At 45.9% G+C, this 19,972-nt stretch overlaps 1 protein-coding gene across 1 annotated transcript in view; it reads left to right on the forward strand.

Annotated features, from left to right (window-relative positions):
• Nucleotides 1–10,946: 10,946 nt before the first annotated feature.
• Nucleotides 10,947–19,972, forward strand: part of LOC142243891 (uncharacterized) — a 50,943-nt gene continuing 41,917 nt past the window's right edge. The window contains exon 1 of the mRNA XM_075316088.1: nucleotides 10,947–11,121. Within this exon, the coding sequence (XP_075172203.1) occupies nucleotides 10,947–11,121 (175 nt within the window). The remainder of the gene's footprint in view (nucleotides 11,122–19,972) is intronic.

A 19,972-nucleotide genomic window follows, 5' to 3' on the forward strand; every position in this document is an offset into this window, starting at 1 on the left:
TTACATGCTCAGGAAGACCAATTTAAATGGCGTGCCAATCATGAAATTAACTCCAACTTAAAATATACTGTACTTTTCAACTAAGATGAAAATGCAGTATTCCAAAGCACAGTGGACAAATATTTGTCATCGGACACACTTTTGGCTGACAAAGTCTTAAAGGGAACCTGTCAGGTCCCTTATGAGCTGTAACCTACAAGCAGGGTGATGTGTAGCCTAGAAACCCCTTCCTACCCAACCCTGTGTTGTAATATTGTGTAATATGAGTTTATAAAAAAAAAAACCTTTTATTACTTACATGTTCCCTATCTAAATAAGCAGAGGCACTAGTCCCCAGGGCACCGATTTGCCCCATGGGCGTTTGCCCATGGGCGTTTGCATGCTTTCCGTGGTATCACGCCCCTGTAGGCGTGATACCATGGATTTACATGAGCGACATCACCGTCAGCTCCTAGAGATCCAGAGTGCGCGCACTTGCCATTCGCGTAGTCTTCTTATCCAGGTGTTTACTTGTCAGTTTCACAAGCGCACTGCGTATGCTCAGAAGACTCTTGCGGTTCCGGCCACGCGCAGAGCACGTGTAAAGCCAGCAAATAAACATCTGGATAAGAAGGCTGCGTGAATGAGAAGGTCGCACGAGCGGGATCTTCAGGAGCTGATGGTGACATCACTCATGTAAATCCATGGTACCACGGAAGGCATGCAAACGCCCACGGGGCCAAGCGACGCCCAGGGGACTAGACCCTCTGCTTATTTACATAGGGAACACATAAGTTATAAAACTTTTTTTATAAATTCATATTACACAATATTACAACACACGGATGGGTAGGAAGGGGTTTCTAGGCCACACATCACCTTTGTAGGTTAGAACACATATGGAACACAGGTTCTCTTTAAATACTGATATTTTTGTTCTTGAATTTGTGTGAATAGTTCCTATGATAAGAAATGCTGTAATCAGGATTTTAGTAAATCTGCTTCTGCAAAGAGACTATAAATAGTTTTTAGTTGTACAATGTGCAACTAAGAAGACTCACTGTAATGTGACCCTACATTTCAAAACAAGTTTTGTAAAGCAAAAAGACATATGAAGGCGGAACCGTGGGACTCATTACAAAGTATTATTAGAATAGTCTGACAAGATCCAATTCTTAGATGACATTCTAAGTATTAGTAAACTAAACTGCTTTTCTTGACCCAGCTTCCCCCAAGCTGACTGTACACCAAAAGGGAAAATGGACAATTACTTTTGCAGAAATGTCTACTACAGTTTATCACAAACTTTTCAATGAGATTTGTAAAAGCTGCTGCATTTACATGTCCGTTAAACATGGACTGTGCTTTGATCACAATATCTGGACCAATGGGTCCCTTGACCAAAGCAAATGCCACCTATATGCCAGAGGCAGTTAGATCAGGTCAGGCGACCCACTGGTCAGGCTGGGTGTAGAGATGTAAGGATGGTACATGTTTCATGGACATGTGAATTCTTCCTAGTACAGTTAGGTCCAGAAATATTTGGACAGTGACACAATTTTCGCGAGTTGGGCTCTGCATGCCACCACATTGGATTTGAAATGAAATCTCTACAACAGAATTCAAGTGCAGATTGTAACGTTTAATTTGAAGGTTTGAACAAAAATATCTGATAGAAATTGTAGGAATTGTACACATTTCTTTACAAACACTCCACATTTTAGGAGGTCAAAAGTAATTGGACAAAAAAAACAAACCCAAACAAAATATTTTTATTTTCAATATTTTGTTGCGAATCTTTTGGGAGGCAATCACTGCCTTAAGTCTGGAACCCATGGACATCACCAAACGCTGGGTTTCCTCCTTCTTAATGCTTTGCCAGGCCTTTACAGCCGCAGCCTTCAGGTCTTGCTTGTTTGTGGGTCTTTCCGTCTTAAGTCTGGATTTGAGCAAGTGAAATGCATGCTCAATTGGGTTAAGATCTGGTGATTGACTTGGCCATTGCAGAATGTTCCACTTTTTTGCACTCATGAACTCCTGGGTAGCTTTGGCTGTACGCTTGGGGTCATTGTCCATCTGTACTATGAAGCGCCGTCCGATCAACTTTGCGGCATTTGGCTGAATCTGGGCTGAAAGTATATCCCGGTACACTTCAGAATTCATCGGGCTACTCTTGTCTGCTGTTATGTCATCAATAAACACAAGTGACCCAGTGCCATTGAAAGCCATGCATGCCCATGCCATCACGTTGCCTCCACCATGTTTTACAGAGGATGTGGTGTGCCTTGGATCATGTGCCGTTCCCTTTCTTCTCCAAACTTTTTTCTTCCCATCATTCTGCTACAGGTTGATCTTTGTCTCATCTGTCCATAGAATACTTTTCCAGAACTGAGCTGGCTTCATGAGGTGTTTTTCAGCAAATTTAACTCTGGCCTGTCTATTTTTGGAATCGATGAATGGTTTGCATCTAGATGTGAACCCTTTGTATTTACTTTCATGGACTCTTCTCTTTACTGTTGACTTAGAGACAGATACACCTACTTCACTGAGAGTGTTCTGGACTTCAGTTGATGTTGTGAATGGGTTCTTCTTCACCAAAGAAAGTATGCGGCGATCATCCACCACTGTTGTCATCCGTGGACGCCCAGGCCTTTTTGAGTTCCCAAGCTCACCAGTCAATTCCTTTTTTCTCAGAATGTACCCGACTGTTGATTTTGCTACTCCAAGCATGTCTGCTATCTCTCTGATGGATTTTTTTCTTTTTTTTCAGCCTCAGGATGTTCTGCTTCACCTCAATTGAGAGTTCCTTAGACCGCATGTTGTCTGGTCACAGCAACAGCTTCCAAATGTAAAACCACACACCTGTAATCAACCCCAGACCTTTTAACTACTTCATTGATTACAGGTTAACGAGGGAGACGCCTTCAGAGTTAATTGCAGCCCTTAGAGTCCCTTGTCCAATTACTTTTGGTCCCTTGAAAAAGAGGAGGCTATGCATTACAGAGCTATGATTCCTAAACCCTTGCTCCGATTTGGATGTGAAAACTCTCATATTGCAGCTGGGAGTGTGCACTTTCAGCCCATATTATATATATAATTGTATTTCTGAACATGTTTTTGTAAACAGCTAAAATAACAAAACTTGTGTCACTGTCCAAATATTTCTGGCCCTGACTGTATGTTTGATGTCTGCAGTATGTGAATTCACTCTAATATGCTTCATCTGTGATGTGGAAAATTAGCAGCAAATAGTTGGTGGAATAATACAAAACTCTTGTACAGTCCGGTCAGCTTTGTTATCACATTTTCATCTTATCTTTGGCCTTGTGCAAATGGAATAGCTGTGTGTAAGGGGTGCTTCACACACAGCGAGCTCGCTGCCGAGATCGCTGCTGAGTCACGCGTTTTGTGACGCAGCAGTGACCTCATTAGCGATCTCGCTGTGTGTGACACTGAGCAGCGATCTGGCCCCTGCTGCGAGATCGCTGCTCGTTACACACAGCCCTGGTTCGTTTTCTTCAAAGCCGCTCTCCTGCTGTGACACACAGATCGCTGTGTGTGACAGCAAGAGAGCGACAAATGAAGCGAGCAGGGAGCAGGAGCCGGCGTCTGACAGCTGAGGTAAGCTGTATCCAAGATAAACATCGGGTAACCAAGGTGGTTACCCGATATTTACCTTAGTTACCAGCATCTGCAGCTCTCACGCTGCCTGTGCTGCCGGCTCCGGCTCTCTGCACATGTAGCTGCTGTACACATCGGGTTAATTAACCCGATGTGTACAGCAGCTAGGAGAGCAAGGAGCCAGCGCTAAGCAGTGTGCGCGGCTCCCTGCTCTCTGCACATGTAGCTGCATTACACATCGGGTTAATTAACCCGATGTGTACTGTAGCTATGGTAGGAGAGCAAGGAGCCAGCGCTCAGTGTGCGCGGCTCCCTGCTCCCTGCACACACAGCTGTGCGCTGGTAACTAATGTAAACATCGGGTAACCATACCCGATGTTTACCTTAGTTACCAGTCTCCGCAGCTTCCAGACGGCAGCTCCGTGCAAGCGCAGCGTCGCTTGCACGTCGCTGCTGGCTGGGGGCTGTTCACTGGTCGCTGGTGAGATCTGCCTGTTTGACAGCTCACCAGCGACCATGTAGCGATGCAGCAGCGATCCTGACCAGGTCAGATCGCTGGTCGGATCGCTGCTGCATCGCTAAGTGTGAAGGTACCCTAAATCCATGTACTGTAGAGGTGGCACACTTAGCCTATTGAGCTAATAAAAGTTCTCTGTATGGTCCTCTGTGGAGGACAATACTATACTGTAGGAATCCAATTTATGGTTAAGTGAGAGTATTTGAAACATATTTAATGTGGATTTTATACTTCCAATCACTTAACAAAGCATTACACATAACCCACCATTAGAAGAATGCTTTATAATAGTGCTGTGTTTTATAAGCATGCACTCCCTCCTGACACAAGACACCCATTTTTCTGACACCTAATGCGGGCGTCACACGAGACGATCTATCGTGTGATGCAACGTCGGGGTCACGGTTTTCGTGACGCACATCCGGCATCGTTCACGACGTCGTCTCGTGTGACACCTACGTGCGATTGCAAATCGGTAAAAAATCGTCGATCGTGTACTCGTCGCTTATTTTTAAAAAATTGTTTGTTCTTAATGGCGCAGGTTGTTCATCGTTCCTGTGGCAGCACACGTCGCTCCGTGTGACACCCCGGGAACAATGAACACAGCTTACCTGCGTCCCGCGGCACCCGCCGGCTATGCTCATCTCCGCCCCTCCGCTTCTATTGGCCGGCGGCTGCGTGACGTCGCTGTGACGCCGAACGACCCTCCCCCTTCAGGAAGAGGATGTTCGCCGCCCACAGCGAGGTCGCTCTGTAGGTAAGTGCGTGTGATGGCGGTTTAATGACTTTGTGCGACACGGGCAGTGATTTGCCCGTGACGCACAAACGACGGGGGTGGGTACGATCGCTCGCGCAATCGCACGATAGATCGTACCGTGTGAAGCCTGCATAAGTCTTTCAATATGCAATTTTTTTATATCTAGCTATACAATATATATATTTTCGGAAGTAGCTTGGTGTAAAGCAATAAGACATTTAAAGTCCCACATGAGTAGTCGCCTAGGTATTTTTAAACTTATGGCTGTCAGTTTATCCCTTAAATAAGCACAATTCAACTACTCACAATTTCCTCATTAGTTTTCTTGGCCACCTGCATAACACAAAAACCGAAAGGGGTTGTCCACTACTTGGACAACCCCTTCTCATTCCCCCTGTGCACCGCTATAAAAATAACAAAGCCTGTACTTAGCTCCGGTGCGGGCGCGGTTCCAGGGATGTCAGAACTTGCACTGTTATACACGGGTTCTTCCTTCTCTCCTCCTTCATACAGTTCAGTAATTATCAGGAAATAAGTGGCAGCCACATCACTTACTTCCTATTAATCCTGGGCGGCATGGTAGCTCAGTGGTTATCACTGTAGTCTTGCAATGCTGGGGTCCAGGGTTCGAATCCCACCAAGGACAACATCTGCAAGGACTTTGTATGTTCTCCCCATATTTGTGTGGGTTGCCTCCAGGTTCTCTAGTTTCCTCCCACACTCCAAAGACATACATTTAGGGAACTTAGATTGTGAGCCGCAACGGGGACAGTGTTCCTGATGTATGTCAAGCACTGTAGATTATGTTAGCGCTATATAAAAAAACCTAAAGATTTCTATAAAAAAAAAAGATTAACCATAAGAAGACTGAGAGAAAAAGCTGGTGCTGGTTAGTCGCGGGGCTCTTGTGTCATAACAATACCACATGGGGATCGGGAACACGAGTTCTGACATCGCTAGAACAACATTAGCATAGGAGGTGAATAGCATGTTATTTTTATGGGGACAAACATAGGGAATAAGAAGGGGTTGTCCAAGTAGTGGATAATCCCTTTAAGGTAGAAATTATTATTTTTCACATCTTTTTCTGCTAAAATAGATTTTTTTTTTTACCAAACTGGCAAAAGCTGTTACAATTTTTATTAAGAGGAAATGCTTTTTAAGGAAGTGAAAGGTCACAAAGGCTTATGAAAATTTGGAATTCTGTTTGTGCAAGAACAGAATTTTCAAGTAGCATACGGTATACAATAAGATCATTATTTGAAGTAGCCAGTTTCCAATAAATTCAAGTTTGCAATGAAGATTGTAGAAGTACTAAATGTAAATGTTATTAGCAGCTAATATGAACAATTAAGCAATCCAAACTAAACTGTGTGTGGCTTGGTGTATTCTAGAATTCCCACAACGATCACTTTACAGAGTGACTCAGAAATGTGAGAGCTTTACAATAAAAACAGTCATGGAGATTAAAGATTTCATTTCTCACCATTAACGCTAGTAAAGAATATTACCAGCAAGTCTCACAATAACCCTGCCAGGTAACATGCACTGTTGCATGTACACTACCTGCAGTAAGGCATTTATCGCATTTCCTTAATGATTTACTTAGGAATAAGACACCTTCCTCTTATTGCTAAAGCACCGTAAAAGCTCATAGCCGAAGGCTGGATATATTTATGTACCTCCTTTAATATGAGAAGTATAAACCACTGGCTCATTAAATTAACATGTCTATCTTTTTATTTTAAATACTTCAAACAATTTTAATGTTTGTCATGATTGGTTAGAGAACTGTAATATTTCCAGATTACATACACGTTTGCAGTACTTTTAATTGTTTATTTGATCCCTAATATTAAGATACGGCAAGCTATGATTCATGGTCCTTGACAGACTGTTTAGGTGATTACTACTCTTAACTGTATTGAATTCATAGGGGGCATTATTACTTGTTAGGCATTAGGTTCTGATGACAGATTTACACCAAGTGTAAGACCAAGGGTGTGTAAAGGTGTAAAGAGTGGGAGTAGAAGGGGGTACTTTGAGGAGTCTAAAGATTAACAGATATTCTGGTTTATTTCACAATTAAGGGGTACTTTGCATGTTGCGACATCGCTACTGCGATCTCGTCGGGGTCAAATCGAAAGTGACACACATCCGGCGCCAGTAACGACGTCGCAACGTGTAAAGCCTAGATGCACCGATAAACAATCGCAAAAGCATCATAAATCGGTGATCTGTGTAGTGTCGGTCATTTTCATAATTTCGCTGCAGCGACAGGTACGCTGTTGTTCCTTGTTCCTGCGGCAGCACACATCGCTGTGTATGAAGCCGCAAGAGCGAGGAACTTTTCCTTACCTGCATCCACCGACTATGCGGAAGGAAGGAGTTGGGCGGGATGTTTACGTCCCGCTCATGTCCACCCCTCCGCTTCTATTGGCCGCCTGCCGTGTGACGTCGCTGTGGCGCCGCACGACCTGCCCCCTTAGGAAGGAGGCAGGTCGCCGTCCAGAGCGACGTTGCAGGGCAGGTAAGTGCGTGTGAAGCTGACTTAGCAACAATGTTCGCTAAAGCAGCTATCACAAGAGATCGCATCTGCGACGGGGGCGGGGACTATCGCGCTTGGCATCGCTACAATCGGCTAGCAATGTTGCAGCGTGCAAAGTACCCCTAAGTCTTTACTCCTAGTTTCTATATACTATATCTTTTCAATATACTCTATTGTGGTTTTTGCTGTCTTAAGTCTGAATTTACAATGATCACCTTCCAAAAATAAGAAGGAAAATCACTGCATGAATAATTACATCCAAACTTTTGATCAGTACTGTATATACACCAGGTTTAGATTAATGCATACTACCTAGTTTTAACAATGGCATGGAATAATGAATTTTATTATAGGTATGAGAATTTAATCCCTTAACGAATGCATTACATTTTAAAATGGCTTCAGTTAATGGTAGTTATTCCTTTATGCCTTTTTAAAATGGCAATAAAGAAAAAGTGTATAGCGCCCCCCAGAGTCTGAAAATCTCCAGGTTTTCAGCTACCAAAGGTAGCTGAGACCCTAGAGATCACGATCCAGGCCAGTTCAATAACCGGCGATCACATAATAGTAAATGCAGCGACGGTAAAAAAAAATGTTTTCTCTCTCCTCTGACATGATCGAACATGTCAGATGGGAGAGAAATGTCCTCTCTCAGTTCACTGATGCTGTCAAAGCCCTCCACAGCCACCCTCCTCTTCTCCAGGTTCTAAAATGGCAGGCACATGCGTTGTGTACCCGCTGAAATTTGCCTCCTCCACTTGATTTCTCTCCCATTTAACATAATAAACTGTCAAATGAAAGAGAAATCTCCTACCCAGGTCCCCCTGTACACTGAACATCTCCCCTGGCCCTTTTCCTAGTTGTCAAATTGCGGGTGCATGCATTGTGCGTTCACCAAAATCTGCATCCTCCACCTAAGTGCTCTCTTATCTGACATGGCAAAACATGTCAGATGAGAGAGAAGTGTCCTCCTCCCCCAGTTCCCCCCCCCATACCTCCATACGAGCAGAGTTCCCCATGGCCTCCCTTCTTCTCTTCTTTAAAAATAGCAGACACATGTACAAAGAGCCGAATATCATCTGGCTCTCTGTGAGGAGTATGACGTATGGTGACATCATTGAGGTTAATGCAGGTCACACTGCCCCCTGTGTGACTTGGCTAGTGTTACTTGCAGTAAACTAACTGAGATCACTGCAGTCACACTCCTCAGAGTGCCTGCTCTTCCAGCTTATAGGGGATGCGTTCTCTGAACATGCCTCCATATGCTGGAAGACTGATTCGTCATGGGACCTCAATATGGATTATAGCGGACCTGGAATAGGGATCTTGCTCATAAAAAAATTGGTGAACAAAGGTGCCTCTTGTTTTTATTTATTTACTAATTCTCTCTTTTTATGTCTTACTACGTTTGGGTGGACTATGTCAGAATCCCTGTTGGTGAAACGGAATGTGTTGGAGAGTGTTTTTTAAAATAAAATATGTTTGTCGTTATTATTTTTCTTATTACTAACTGGGTTAGTAATGCTGGGTATCTGATAGACACCTCAACATTACTAACCCGTGGGCTTGATGCCAGCTGACATTATATAGCTTACATCAATCCCATATATTACCATGTTTGCCACTGCACCAGGGTAACGGAAGAGCCAGGGCGAAGCATCATGGTTGGCGCATCTGATGGAGGCGCTAATTCTAGGGTGCCTGCGGTCTGCTATTTTTAAGCTGTGGAGGGTATAATAACCATGGCCTTTCCCACCCTAACAATACCAGACCCTAGCTGTCAGCTCCACCTTGGTTGGTGATCCAATTTGGGGGGGACGTCACATTTTTTTATTCATCATTTATTTATAAATACATATTTTAAAAAAAACAGCATGGGGTGACCTCTGTTTTGGATTACCAGCCAAAGTAAAGCTGCCAACTGCAGGCTACAGCCTTCTGCTTTACCATAGCCAGAGAAACCATCAGGCGAAGTGTCAAAATCTGCAATGTGAACAGTGTCTGATGCGGCCATGACAGTCAGCGAGTGACAGGTACAGCGATACCCTTGGACATGAATGTGGAGGGAAACAATCCATCAGCATCAATGGCCCTGGTTCAGGTACAGAACCTGCCAATCACAGCCCCAGTGCCAGCGGAGTACCTAGCAGTCGGGGTGCTCTTAAAGCATCTGCCTAAATTCAATGGTAAAATATGACTTTACAAGAATGGGCAGAGAGGGTGCAGAGTGTCCTTAAGATGAATAACTTGTTCCCTGCATTACAAGCAGAAATAGCACTGAATGCCCTGGGAGGTGACAGACAGCCATGGATTGGCCTGAGTCTGAGAGAGACACTCTAGAGAAAATACCTGCTTTGCTAGATGGAAAGCATGGTGGCCCAGTTGCTCAGTTTCTTTTTCAATCAGCCCCAGTGAGAGGCAAATTCACTGATGCAATACTCTAAAGGCTGCTTTACACGGTACGACCGATTGTGCAATTTCACAATCGATCGTACCCGCCCCCGTCCTTTTTGCGTCATGGGCAAATCGCTGCCCGTGTCGCACAAAGTCAGTAACCCCTGTCATACGTACTTACCTCTCGTGCGACCTCGCTGTGGGCGGCGAACGCCCACTTCCTGGAGTGGGAGGGACGTTTGGCGTCACAGCGACGTCACACGGCTGCCGGCCAATGGAAGCGGAGGGGCGGAGATGAGCGGGACGTAAACATCCCGCCCACCTCCTTCCTTCACATTGCCGGCGGCGGCCGCGTGACGCAGGTGAGCTGCTGTTCATCGTTCCCGGGGTGTCACACGGAGCGGCGTGTGCTACAACAGAAATGATGAACAACTAAATTAAACGATATTATGGAACCTAGCGACCAGTACACGACTCACAATTTGTGAGCGATACTGTGTCACTAGGAGGTGTCACACAGGCCAGCATCGCCAGCGATGCCGGATGTGCGTCACAAAAACCGTGACCCCGACGATCTATTGCACGATAGATTGTCTGGTGTAAAGCAGCCTTAACACCCTGCAAAAAACCCTGAACGAGGTGCTGAGGCTGGATGCTTGCAAGAGATGATGCAAACCAGTGTTGACTTGACATTTTATAATATATACCTCGCTTCCGTAGAGAGAGAGGAGGCGTCCATGCCCATGATTGAGAAAACCATGAATAGTATCCAGGTGACAGGAAGCAGGGCAGTGTCAGTGTCAGAAGAGGAAGAGACTCTAAAGGACATGGTTCAAGCTCTGAGAACAGAATTGAAAGATTTATGACTGCAGGTATCCTATATTCAAAGAAGATTTACTCAACCCCCAGAAGTGAAAGGATCATTTGGATCTTCGGAAAAAGCTCCGCTCCCTCGCACTAACCCTCCTGTCCTGTGTCGAATGCAGAGTTGGTATGGAGGACCGCTTTGCTGAAATTGCCAAAGGCCAGAGATTGCAACACTATACCAGATTCAGAGAGAACAGTCAGCTTTAAAATACTATACTGCAATGTTCTATGGTTCAAAAAACCCTTAAAGAGGAGAGCACTATATGTATTCCTGCAGTCCTTTGTTGGAAGCTGAGTTAAAAGTACAGATGGTGAAATGCTTAGTGGATACCAGATTCGATTGCATCATCATGCCTCTAGAAGTATTTGAGAACTACTTTGCTCATATGATGGTACCCAAAGATAGCAGTGTACTTCGTCTCAATGCTGATGACAATGGTCAGCTGCTTGTGACGGGGATTGTATGGATGAGAGGGAGTCTATGTGGGCAAGACATCGGCATGAAAAGGAGTGGTTCTGGTGGATCATCCCACTAGAGGAGAGACTAGATGTGACTCTGGGGATGACTATACTGAGGGATTTGGACCACTGACTGTACAGCAAAGAATGACCCAGTACTGGCAATGCACCAAAACCCATCAACCCACTCAGAGATTTTTACCACATAGCAAGAGGTTGCAATTTCCAGAAGAATGTCACACCTCGGGGTCTTAGGAGTCTGATCACAGTGCCTTTATGCAAACCGGGGGTGATTGTGCCAAAGAGAGAACAATTATTGATGTTGCCAGTGAGGATTTTTCAGAGGTTGAACGGCTTGGAAGTGTTGGTCGAACCAGTACTTAGAGAAGGCTTCCCAACAAAACTTCTGATGGCCCATGCCCTAGCTATTGTGAAGGATGGATGTGTGTCGATATGTTGCATCAATGTGATGGATAAAGCTGTCACTACTCACTATACCAAGGGAATGTTGCTGGCCGAGGTTCATGTGCCTGATAGAGAAGTACTAAGAAGAAGGGGATTCACCCTTCATCCCGATCAAAAATCAGCCTGGGCTTATGAATTGAGATGGTTGGGAAGGAGGATCCCACTGCTGACTAGAGCGGCATTATGGAGCAGATGAGAGTGGAACGAAGCATGTGGACCCTGGAAGCTTAAAAAATAGAAATTGCATATACCATAACTAACAAAATTATTTCCTAAAAACATTCCTTTAATAATTTACATTAACAAAACAATACACGACAAAACAAACTGATAACTACAAACCAATATCAAAATTGTAATCTGAAGGTCCATATAATAAAATCATCTGCGTTTGTATGATTATTGTTCAGATGCTGATGTACATACCAGGATGCGCCTTTGGAATGTGTAATTGAAACTAATTATACTAGGCTGAACAATGCAAGTATTCATAATATACTGAGAGAAGTTATAATCCGTTAATTCTCACCAGCTAAGATGTGTGGTCAGCAAGGTGTTAACAAAGATAATGAAGTCAAAATGTACAATGAACAAAAGAAGTAGTCAGTAGCTGGTTTGAATTAGTATTAGGAAGCCAGTAACAGGCTGATGACGTACTATATAGACTCTGCTGTTTATCTCTGACTAATCAGGGACAATGTTGAACTGAATAACTGTGTGTATTTTATAATATACGGGTTAGAAAAACTTTGAGCTTCTCCCAGATAGAGAAACGTCTCTGTGTGGTCATTTTTCCTCATACATACATTTGCGCAGATTTGATTTGGACATCTGACTCTGTGACCCTGAAGACCCCTTAGCGGTCTCCCCCAACAGTAACAGAGAGACAGACTTAACAAGTGCATAGGTAAGGGAGGAGAGCTAATTATGCCCTAAAATAAATCCTCCCTCCTGTACACTACCTAGCAGGGAAGGTCAGCACACTATAGAGTCGATATAGCGCCCACACTCCTCGTCGACTTTCCCTAGCTACCCCTGACTTGCCCTACCTCAATTGAAAAAGTGCTCGTGCCTAATTTAAAGTGCAAATAGTTCTCAAAACAAACAGAGCAAAAAAAATCAGGGGGGCTGCTTATCATTTCCATGTGCAGAATCAAGGCTCAACGCGTTTCTCCTTGCGGTTCATCAGCAGGCTGGTGACATCATTATGTCATTCTGATATCCTGATGTAATGATATTAAGGGACCACCATGCTGCTTTGGCTCCTTTATATAAGACATCCATGTTGTATAACCCCACCCCCTGTATCAGGATACATCACTTCCTGTTAATCCCCTTATAATATCATAAATACAGCATGAGATACAGTATGTGTGTTTTCAAAGAAAATAATTTCCATGGTATATAACCCCAATCTACATATGCTCTAATAAAGACAGATATTATATATGATCAATGTAAAAACATTTCTTGCAAACATACCCATGGAAGTAGATGAAACAAGGTATTCAAGCCTATCATATCCTTTCCATAGTCGATGACGCGGTGTTCACATCATCAACCACGTCCATCGTTACCATGGAACCCATGATGCCAACCTGAAAGATAGCCATTTTATTCTCTCAGTCTCCAGTGTGGTAGATTTCACTGGCACTTTGACAAACCCACAACTAATGGACATAAGCTAAGACCCTACCCTAGCGGTAGTTTGCTTATGAGCATGTAATATTCCAAGCTGATTAAATATAGACCTCACTTTAAACCACAGATAATGCTCTTTTGATTGTGTGAAAAAATTGATATAAATAAACTCCGTAGGTAGTGTACAGGAAGGAGGATTTATTTTAGGGTATAATTAGCTCTCCTCCCTTACCTGTGCACTAGTTAAGTCTGTCTCTCTCTGTGACAATTTTGATATTGGTTTGTAGTCATCAGTTTGTTTTGTCGTGTATTGTTTTGTTAATGTAAATTATTAAAGGAATGTTTTTTCGGAAAGAATTTTACATGAAGCAACATGTGGACCCTGGACCAACAAAGGCACCTGGAAGATACATTGTGGGAGTTCCAGGAGAGCTTCAGATGCTCCTCTACAATTGAACATGAGATCCCAACTGAGGGGAGACTCATCCAATCTGGGAATGTTAAGCGGGCTTTACACGCTACAATATATCTAACAATGTGTCGGCGGGGTCACATCGTAAGTGACGCACATCCGGCATCGTTAGTGTTGTAGTTGCGTGTGACACCTACGTGCAATTCCGATTGTACGCAAAAACGTTGATCACATACACGTCGTTCATTTTCTAAAAATTGAACATCCGCTTGTTCAATGTTCCCGAGGCAGCACACATCGCTGTGTGTGACACCCCGAGAACGATGAACACCGCTTACCTGCGTCCCGCCGACAATGTGGAAGGAAGAAGGTGGGCGGGATGTATACGTCCCGCTCATCTCCGCCCCTCCACTTCTATTGGCCGGCCGCTGTGTGACGTTGCTGTGTCGCCGTGACGTCCCTCTCCCTTCAGGAAGTGGATGTTCGCCGCCCACAGCGAGGTCGTATAGAAGGTAAGTACGTGTGACGGGGGGTTACAGCATTGTGCGACACGGCCAACAAATTGCCCATGCCGCACAAACGATGGGGAGGGTGCGTTCGCAAATGCGATTGCACGTTTAATTGAAACGTGTAGAGCAGCCTTTACCATCAGATTCCCCAGGGGATCTACCAGGAAGTAAGAACATGGTAGCCAGTATGTTGGAGAATCAAGTCATAGATGAGAGTCAGAGCCCCTGGGCGGCACTAGTAGGCTTAGTATAGAAGAAGGATGGGGTTTTTCAGGTTTGCTTTGACTATTGGAAACTGAATGCGCACGACAGTAAGGGATGCTATCCATTTCCCCAGTTGAAGTCTTCTGCACAGGGCTGGGCAAAGTATGTACCGCCCCCGCGACAGTCGACGGGCTGCTCGGATCCGGATCCGCAGTGGCTCGAGGGGTCTCCGGACCCGAGGCGGGGTCGTGCGGCCCTCTCGAAAATAAAAGGGGGGTAGAAAGGGTGGATTTGGATAATGTTCGTGACGACACCCACGGTTCGTGGTAAAAATTGGGATACCACCGCTGCTGCATTTAGGGGAGAGGGGAGCGCCCGGGAGCGATGGAATGGCAGAAATTGATGTTAACCCCTCCGTGGGCAGGGGAAGGTGACCCGGGGCTCGGTGCTGGAAGGCTGGGATCCCGTTGGGAGCAAAGGGGCACAACGTACTCACACAGTCCAGAGATGCTGACACTGACACCAGGTAAATCAAAGTCTTGAACGTCCTGCAGCCTTAATCTGAACATGTTGGGTCCGTGCCCTTTTGGCGTTGCTGGTTGGTCTGAAGCCTTGTCCCTTGGCACCGTGTTTACACTTGGTGGATCCCTTTCGCCTAGAACTACTCGGGTCCCACTCACCAGCTTGCTCTCGAGGGTTCACGCTTGGGATTTTCTGGACGGTTTTGGGAAGTCCTATCCCTCTGTTGTGCTAGTACCCCGATTTTGGAGTGGGTGGGGAGTGGTTCGTGATGATACCGTTCCTGCCGGGTGAATTACTGGGCTCCATGAAGCTACTGTACTTCCCAGCCTAGGGTCCGCGTACCCCGTCGTGCCCTGACCCCTGCCCCGTTGTAGTACAAGGCCGCCGGTCTGTCCTCCGGGGCAGTACCGTGCCCCCTGTCACTACCCCCTGTGACTGGGGTTCCAGTTCCTTCCAGGCCAGACTAATGTCTGGCACCTGGGACTGTTCCAGGAGCCCAGCTCCGCAGCATGACCTTTTTCTGTCACTGCTCACTGGCACGTCACCTCTCTTCTCTTCTCCTGACACTTCTGGTCCTCCTTCTATCATCCCTCCATAATTGGCGGCCCTATTCCCCTCAGGCTACCCAATGGGTGTTTTGGTGGGTGTGGTGCAGAGTGTTCCTCAGGATTTGTGTATACTGTTCTTTAGCAACACCAAAGGGACAGGACCCATAACCAAGGAGGAAGCGGGTATCATGCAGAAGGGCAGATTGCACGGCACCCTGGTGACGACCTGATAGGCCAGGGCATCACATTTCCCCTTGGTTAAGCATAGCTCGTCCGTGAGCTACAGGACGCCAAGTATTTTATTGAACTGGTAAAAGGAAAAGGTTAACATTAATGACATTTATTCAACAGGTTCATCCCACATTAGGGAGGTACTTATACTTTAACTTTGCTTAACTTAGAGTTCACCTGTCAGCAGGGGGGACACCACTTGTTGTGATGGCAGCGGGGACCCAACCTTCCCCGTTGCGGTCCCTTCCTGTGACAGTCCAGTCCCAATGTCTCAGATCCTAATAACCCAAATAACCTGGTTCCCCCTAAATGGGTCCTTGGTCGGGTTAAGGTCCCGGGGTGTGTCAGATGACTCTTTGGTACAGGAGGTGCAATTATGTACAAGACGACAAGTTTGTGTTGGTCACCGCCAGTCCTGTGACCATGGTCCATTTTTACTTAAGCATTTTAAAACTACAAAGTCCTTGAAAAATTGACAAAGTCCATGTACCGTTTGTACTCTTGTAGCAAACCTAGAGGAAAATCAGGTTACTTTCCAGTTTCATTTAAAACATTCATTTTCTAGCAGTTTCTATATGGAAAATAACAAACTGAAAAACAACAAATAAAAACACCGAAAACTAACAATTCTATGGCATCATTAACTTTTCAGTATTAGCATTTTTACTTTAGTAGTAGATGGTCGGGTCTCGTAGCCACGCTTCTTTGCGGCTGTGTGCTACCTCTACCAACACATACCCTTTCCTCAAACATTACGTGTTTGGTCACCTCCAGGGCGTACCAGCCCCGTTCCCTGCAGTGTCGGTTATAAGTGACCATTTCTTCACGCTCCAAATTACATGCAGGGTGCTTCCAGGGAAGATGCGGGGATAATGTTCCGCCAGGACACAATTACCCCCTCTGTGAGGCCTGCTTCATGGATGAAACCCTATCCTTCCTTGGGGTCCAAATGATCTATGAGACCGTGGCACCATGACCCTCTAACCTGTGAAGCAGCGCTCCTCACCTGCTCCTTTTCAGCCAAGTTGCGGGCGGCAAGCTCCCGCCGTCGCCGCTCTCTGGTGACGATCCTCCTGCTGTAATTCCTGACTGTGTCGCTCCAGTAGGGGGCATCGGCATCCGGCTTCTGCTCCCTAACTGGCTCTGGCTTTAGATGAACTCGGGCGGCCCCAACAGCCATCGGGATGCCGTGCGGTAGTGGAACTGGTGGACTGGAAGGTCCCACTCCCGCTTCTGTAGGTGGAAAGACCGACTGCTCCGCAGCCGGTATTGCAGGGCCCGAGTGCTCCGCCTCTGAGGACGGGCCCCGGTGATGCGGTCGGGTCTGATCTGGCCAGGCTCTGGGGAACCGCTGACGTGACTGGGAAGACAGAAGACATCGGGGATGCTGCTGGAGCTTCATATGAAAATGCTGCAGGTTCCAACTGCCAGGATGGGTAACGGCAGCTCGATGTCCGCCAAGGACGGAGTAGGTGATGGTGGAGTGGGTTGCACGCAAGCGGGGGCGAACCGGATCCCTCAGCCGCCATGGCCGGATTAGGGTAATTAATAGAGTTGAGCGATGTTCGAGGTTCGCCAATTTCATGTTCGAGTGATTTTGGGGGGTGCTCGAGAGTGAACTCGAGCTTTTTGCTAAAAGCTCGACGGTTTGAGCTACGTTTGAGAATGGTTCGATCACCATAAACGTGGCTTTTCACAGTTAGGCTATGTGCACATGTTGCTATCTGCAAGCGTCCTGCGTCCCCAGCACAATCCCTCTCCCTTTCCTACTCACCGATCACGGGCATCTCGATCCACGTCTGTCACAAATCTGCGGTGTCTTTTTCTCTTTAGAAAATGGCTGCCACTTCATTAGTCAATTAGTTATTCCGTGCTTTCCCCGCCCACCAGCGCCATGATTGGTTGCAGTCAGACACGTCCTCAAGCTGAGTGACAGCTGTCTCACTGCAACCAATCACAGCCGCCGGTGGGCGGGGTCTATATCATGCAGTAAAATAAATAAATAAATAAATAAATAAAAAAAAAAATGCGGTTCCCCCATATTTGATACCAGCCAGGATAAAGCCGCATGGCTGGAGGCTGGTATTGTCAGGATGGAGAGCGCCACGGTTTGGGGAGCCCTCCAGGCTAACAATATCACCTAGCAGCCGCCAGGAATAGCCGCATCCATTAGATGCGACAGTCCCGGGGGACTCTACCCAGCTCATCCCGAATTGCCCTGGTGCAGTGGCAATCGAGGTAATAAGAGGTTAATCATGCCAGGCATCTCCCCGAGACACCTTCTATGATCAACCTGAAAGTGAAAGTAAATAAACACACACGCCGAAAAATCCTTTATTTGGAATAAAAGACAAAAAACCACCCTGTTTCATCCCTCTATTAATCCCCAAATACCACTCCAGGTCCAACGTAATCCACACAACACTGTCAGCTCTGCTCCCTGAAGATAAAGCAGCACCGTAGAACACCATCGCGCTGTATCAGGTCCACGTAGCAATGAAGTGAATCGCGCTGTCAGCAGACTTCAGTCAGCACTGCAGGCTTCAAGATTACAAAATCTGCCTATCTTTATCAATAGAGGCAATAGCTCAGTGGATAGAGAGCTCGCCTATGAAGCATTAAGTTGCAAGTTCTAGTCTCCGCCATCCCTGTAAAGAATTATTTTTTTTTTGTTTGTTTTTAATTATATCGTGCAGTAAAATAAATAAATAAATAATAATAATAAAAAAAATGCGGTTCCCCCATATTTGATACCAGCCAGGATAAAGCCGCACGGCTGGAGGCTGGTATGGAGGATGGAGAGCGCCACGGAATGGAGAGCCCTCCACCCTAACAATATCACCCAGCAGCCGCCCGGAATAGCCGCATCCATTAGATGTGACAGTCCCGGGGGACTCTACCCAGCTCATCCCGAATTGCCCTGGTGCAGTGGCAATTGAGCTAATAAAGAGTTAATCATGCCAGGCGTCTCCCCGAGACACCTTCCATGATCAACGTGAAAGTAAATAACACACTTTAACACACACCGAAAAATCCTTTATTTGGAATAAAAGCCAAAAATACCCTGTTCACCATTTTATTAACATCCACAAATACCCCTCCATGTCCGACGTAATCCACACGACACTGTCAGCTCTGCTACAGAACACGAGCGCTCAGTATCAGCTCCACGTAGCAATGAAGTGAATCGCACGGTCAGCAGAGACTTCAGCAATGCAGACTTCAAGATTACCAAATTATTGCCTATCTTTATGAATAGAGTCAGTAGCTGAGTGTTAGAGCGCTCACCTAAGAAGCACTAGGTCGTGAGTTCTAGTCCTGGTAAAGAACTTCTTTTTTTTAATTATAATTTAATTATACGCTGAGGGGAGGATCCGGACATCAGCTGTGAGCCACGGGACACACCTCTAAAATAGGAGCAGTTCACGGATGAGGCTACATTGCTCTCTCCTCTCTCCTCTCTCTCTCTCTCTTTCTCTTTCTCTCTCCCTCTTTCTCTCTTTTTCTCTCTTTCTCTCTCTCTCTCTCTCTCTTTCCTCTCCTCTCTTTCTCTCTCTCTCTCTTTCTTTCTCTCTTTCTCTCTCTCTCTTTCTCTCTCCCCTCTTTCTCTCTCTCTCTTTCTCTCTCTCTTTCTCTCTCTTTCTTTCTCTCTCTTTCTCTCTCCCTCTTTCTCTCTTTCTCTCAAATTCAAATTCAAATTCAAATTCAAATATGCTTTATTGGCAGGACCAAAATACAATTAGTGTTGCCAAAGCAAGAGAAATACAGTAAGTGTGGTGGGAGGGATCAGGGTTATGGGGAGTTGGGGGGCACAATTTGGGCTCTGACAGTCCATTTAGGGGTCTTAGGTTCCCCTCAGCTTATGACATGTGGTGACATATTGGGCGGCGATCTCCACCATTGATTCCTCTTCCCCCAGTAGGAAGCGGAGTTTCATGTCCTCATCCATGGATGGAAAGCCCGGGCTATGGGTGGTAAATTTCTGGAAGTGGGAGCCCCTCACTGCTGAGTATTTGTCACAGTGCAGTAGGAAATGCGTCTCGTCCTCCAGAGCCCCCTGCTGGCAGTGCTGGCACAGTCTGTTCTCTCGCGGCTTGTATGTCTGTCGGTGCCGCCCTGTTTCCACCTCTAGGCTGTGGGCACTCAGTCTGTACAGGCTCAGGGTCTGCCTGTCTTTGGGGTGGCGTAGCCTTTCCAGATATGAGGCCAGAGTGTAGTCCCTCCGCAGTGCCCCGGTAGATGGTGAGTTTCTGGGAGTTCTCTAATTCACTCTTCCAGTCCTCTATGTATTGCATCTT

Source organism: Anomaloglossus baeobatrachus, chromosome 6, assembly GCF_048569485.1.
Source record: "Anomaloglossus baeobatrachus isolate aAnoBae1 chromosome 6, aAnoBae1.hap1, whole genome shotgun sequence".
Classification (NCBI taxonomy): Eukaryota; Metazoa; Chordata; class Amphibia; order Anura; family Aromobatidae; genus Anomaloglossus; species Anomaloglossus baeobatrachus.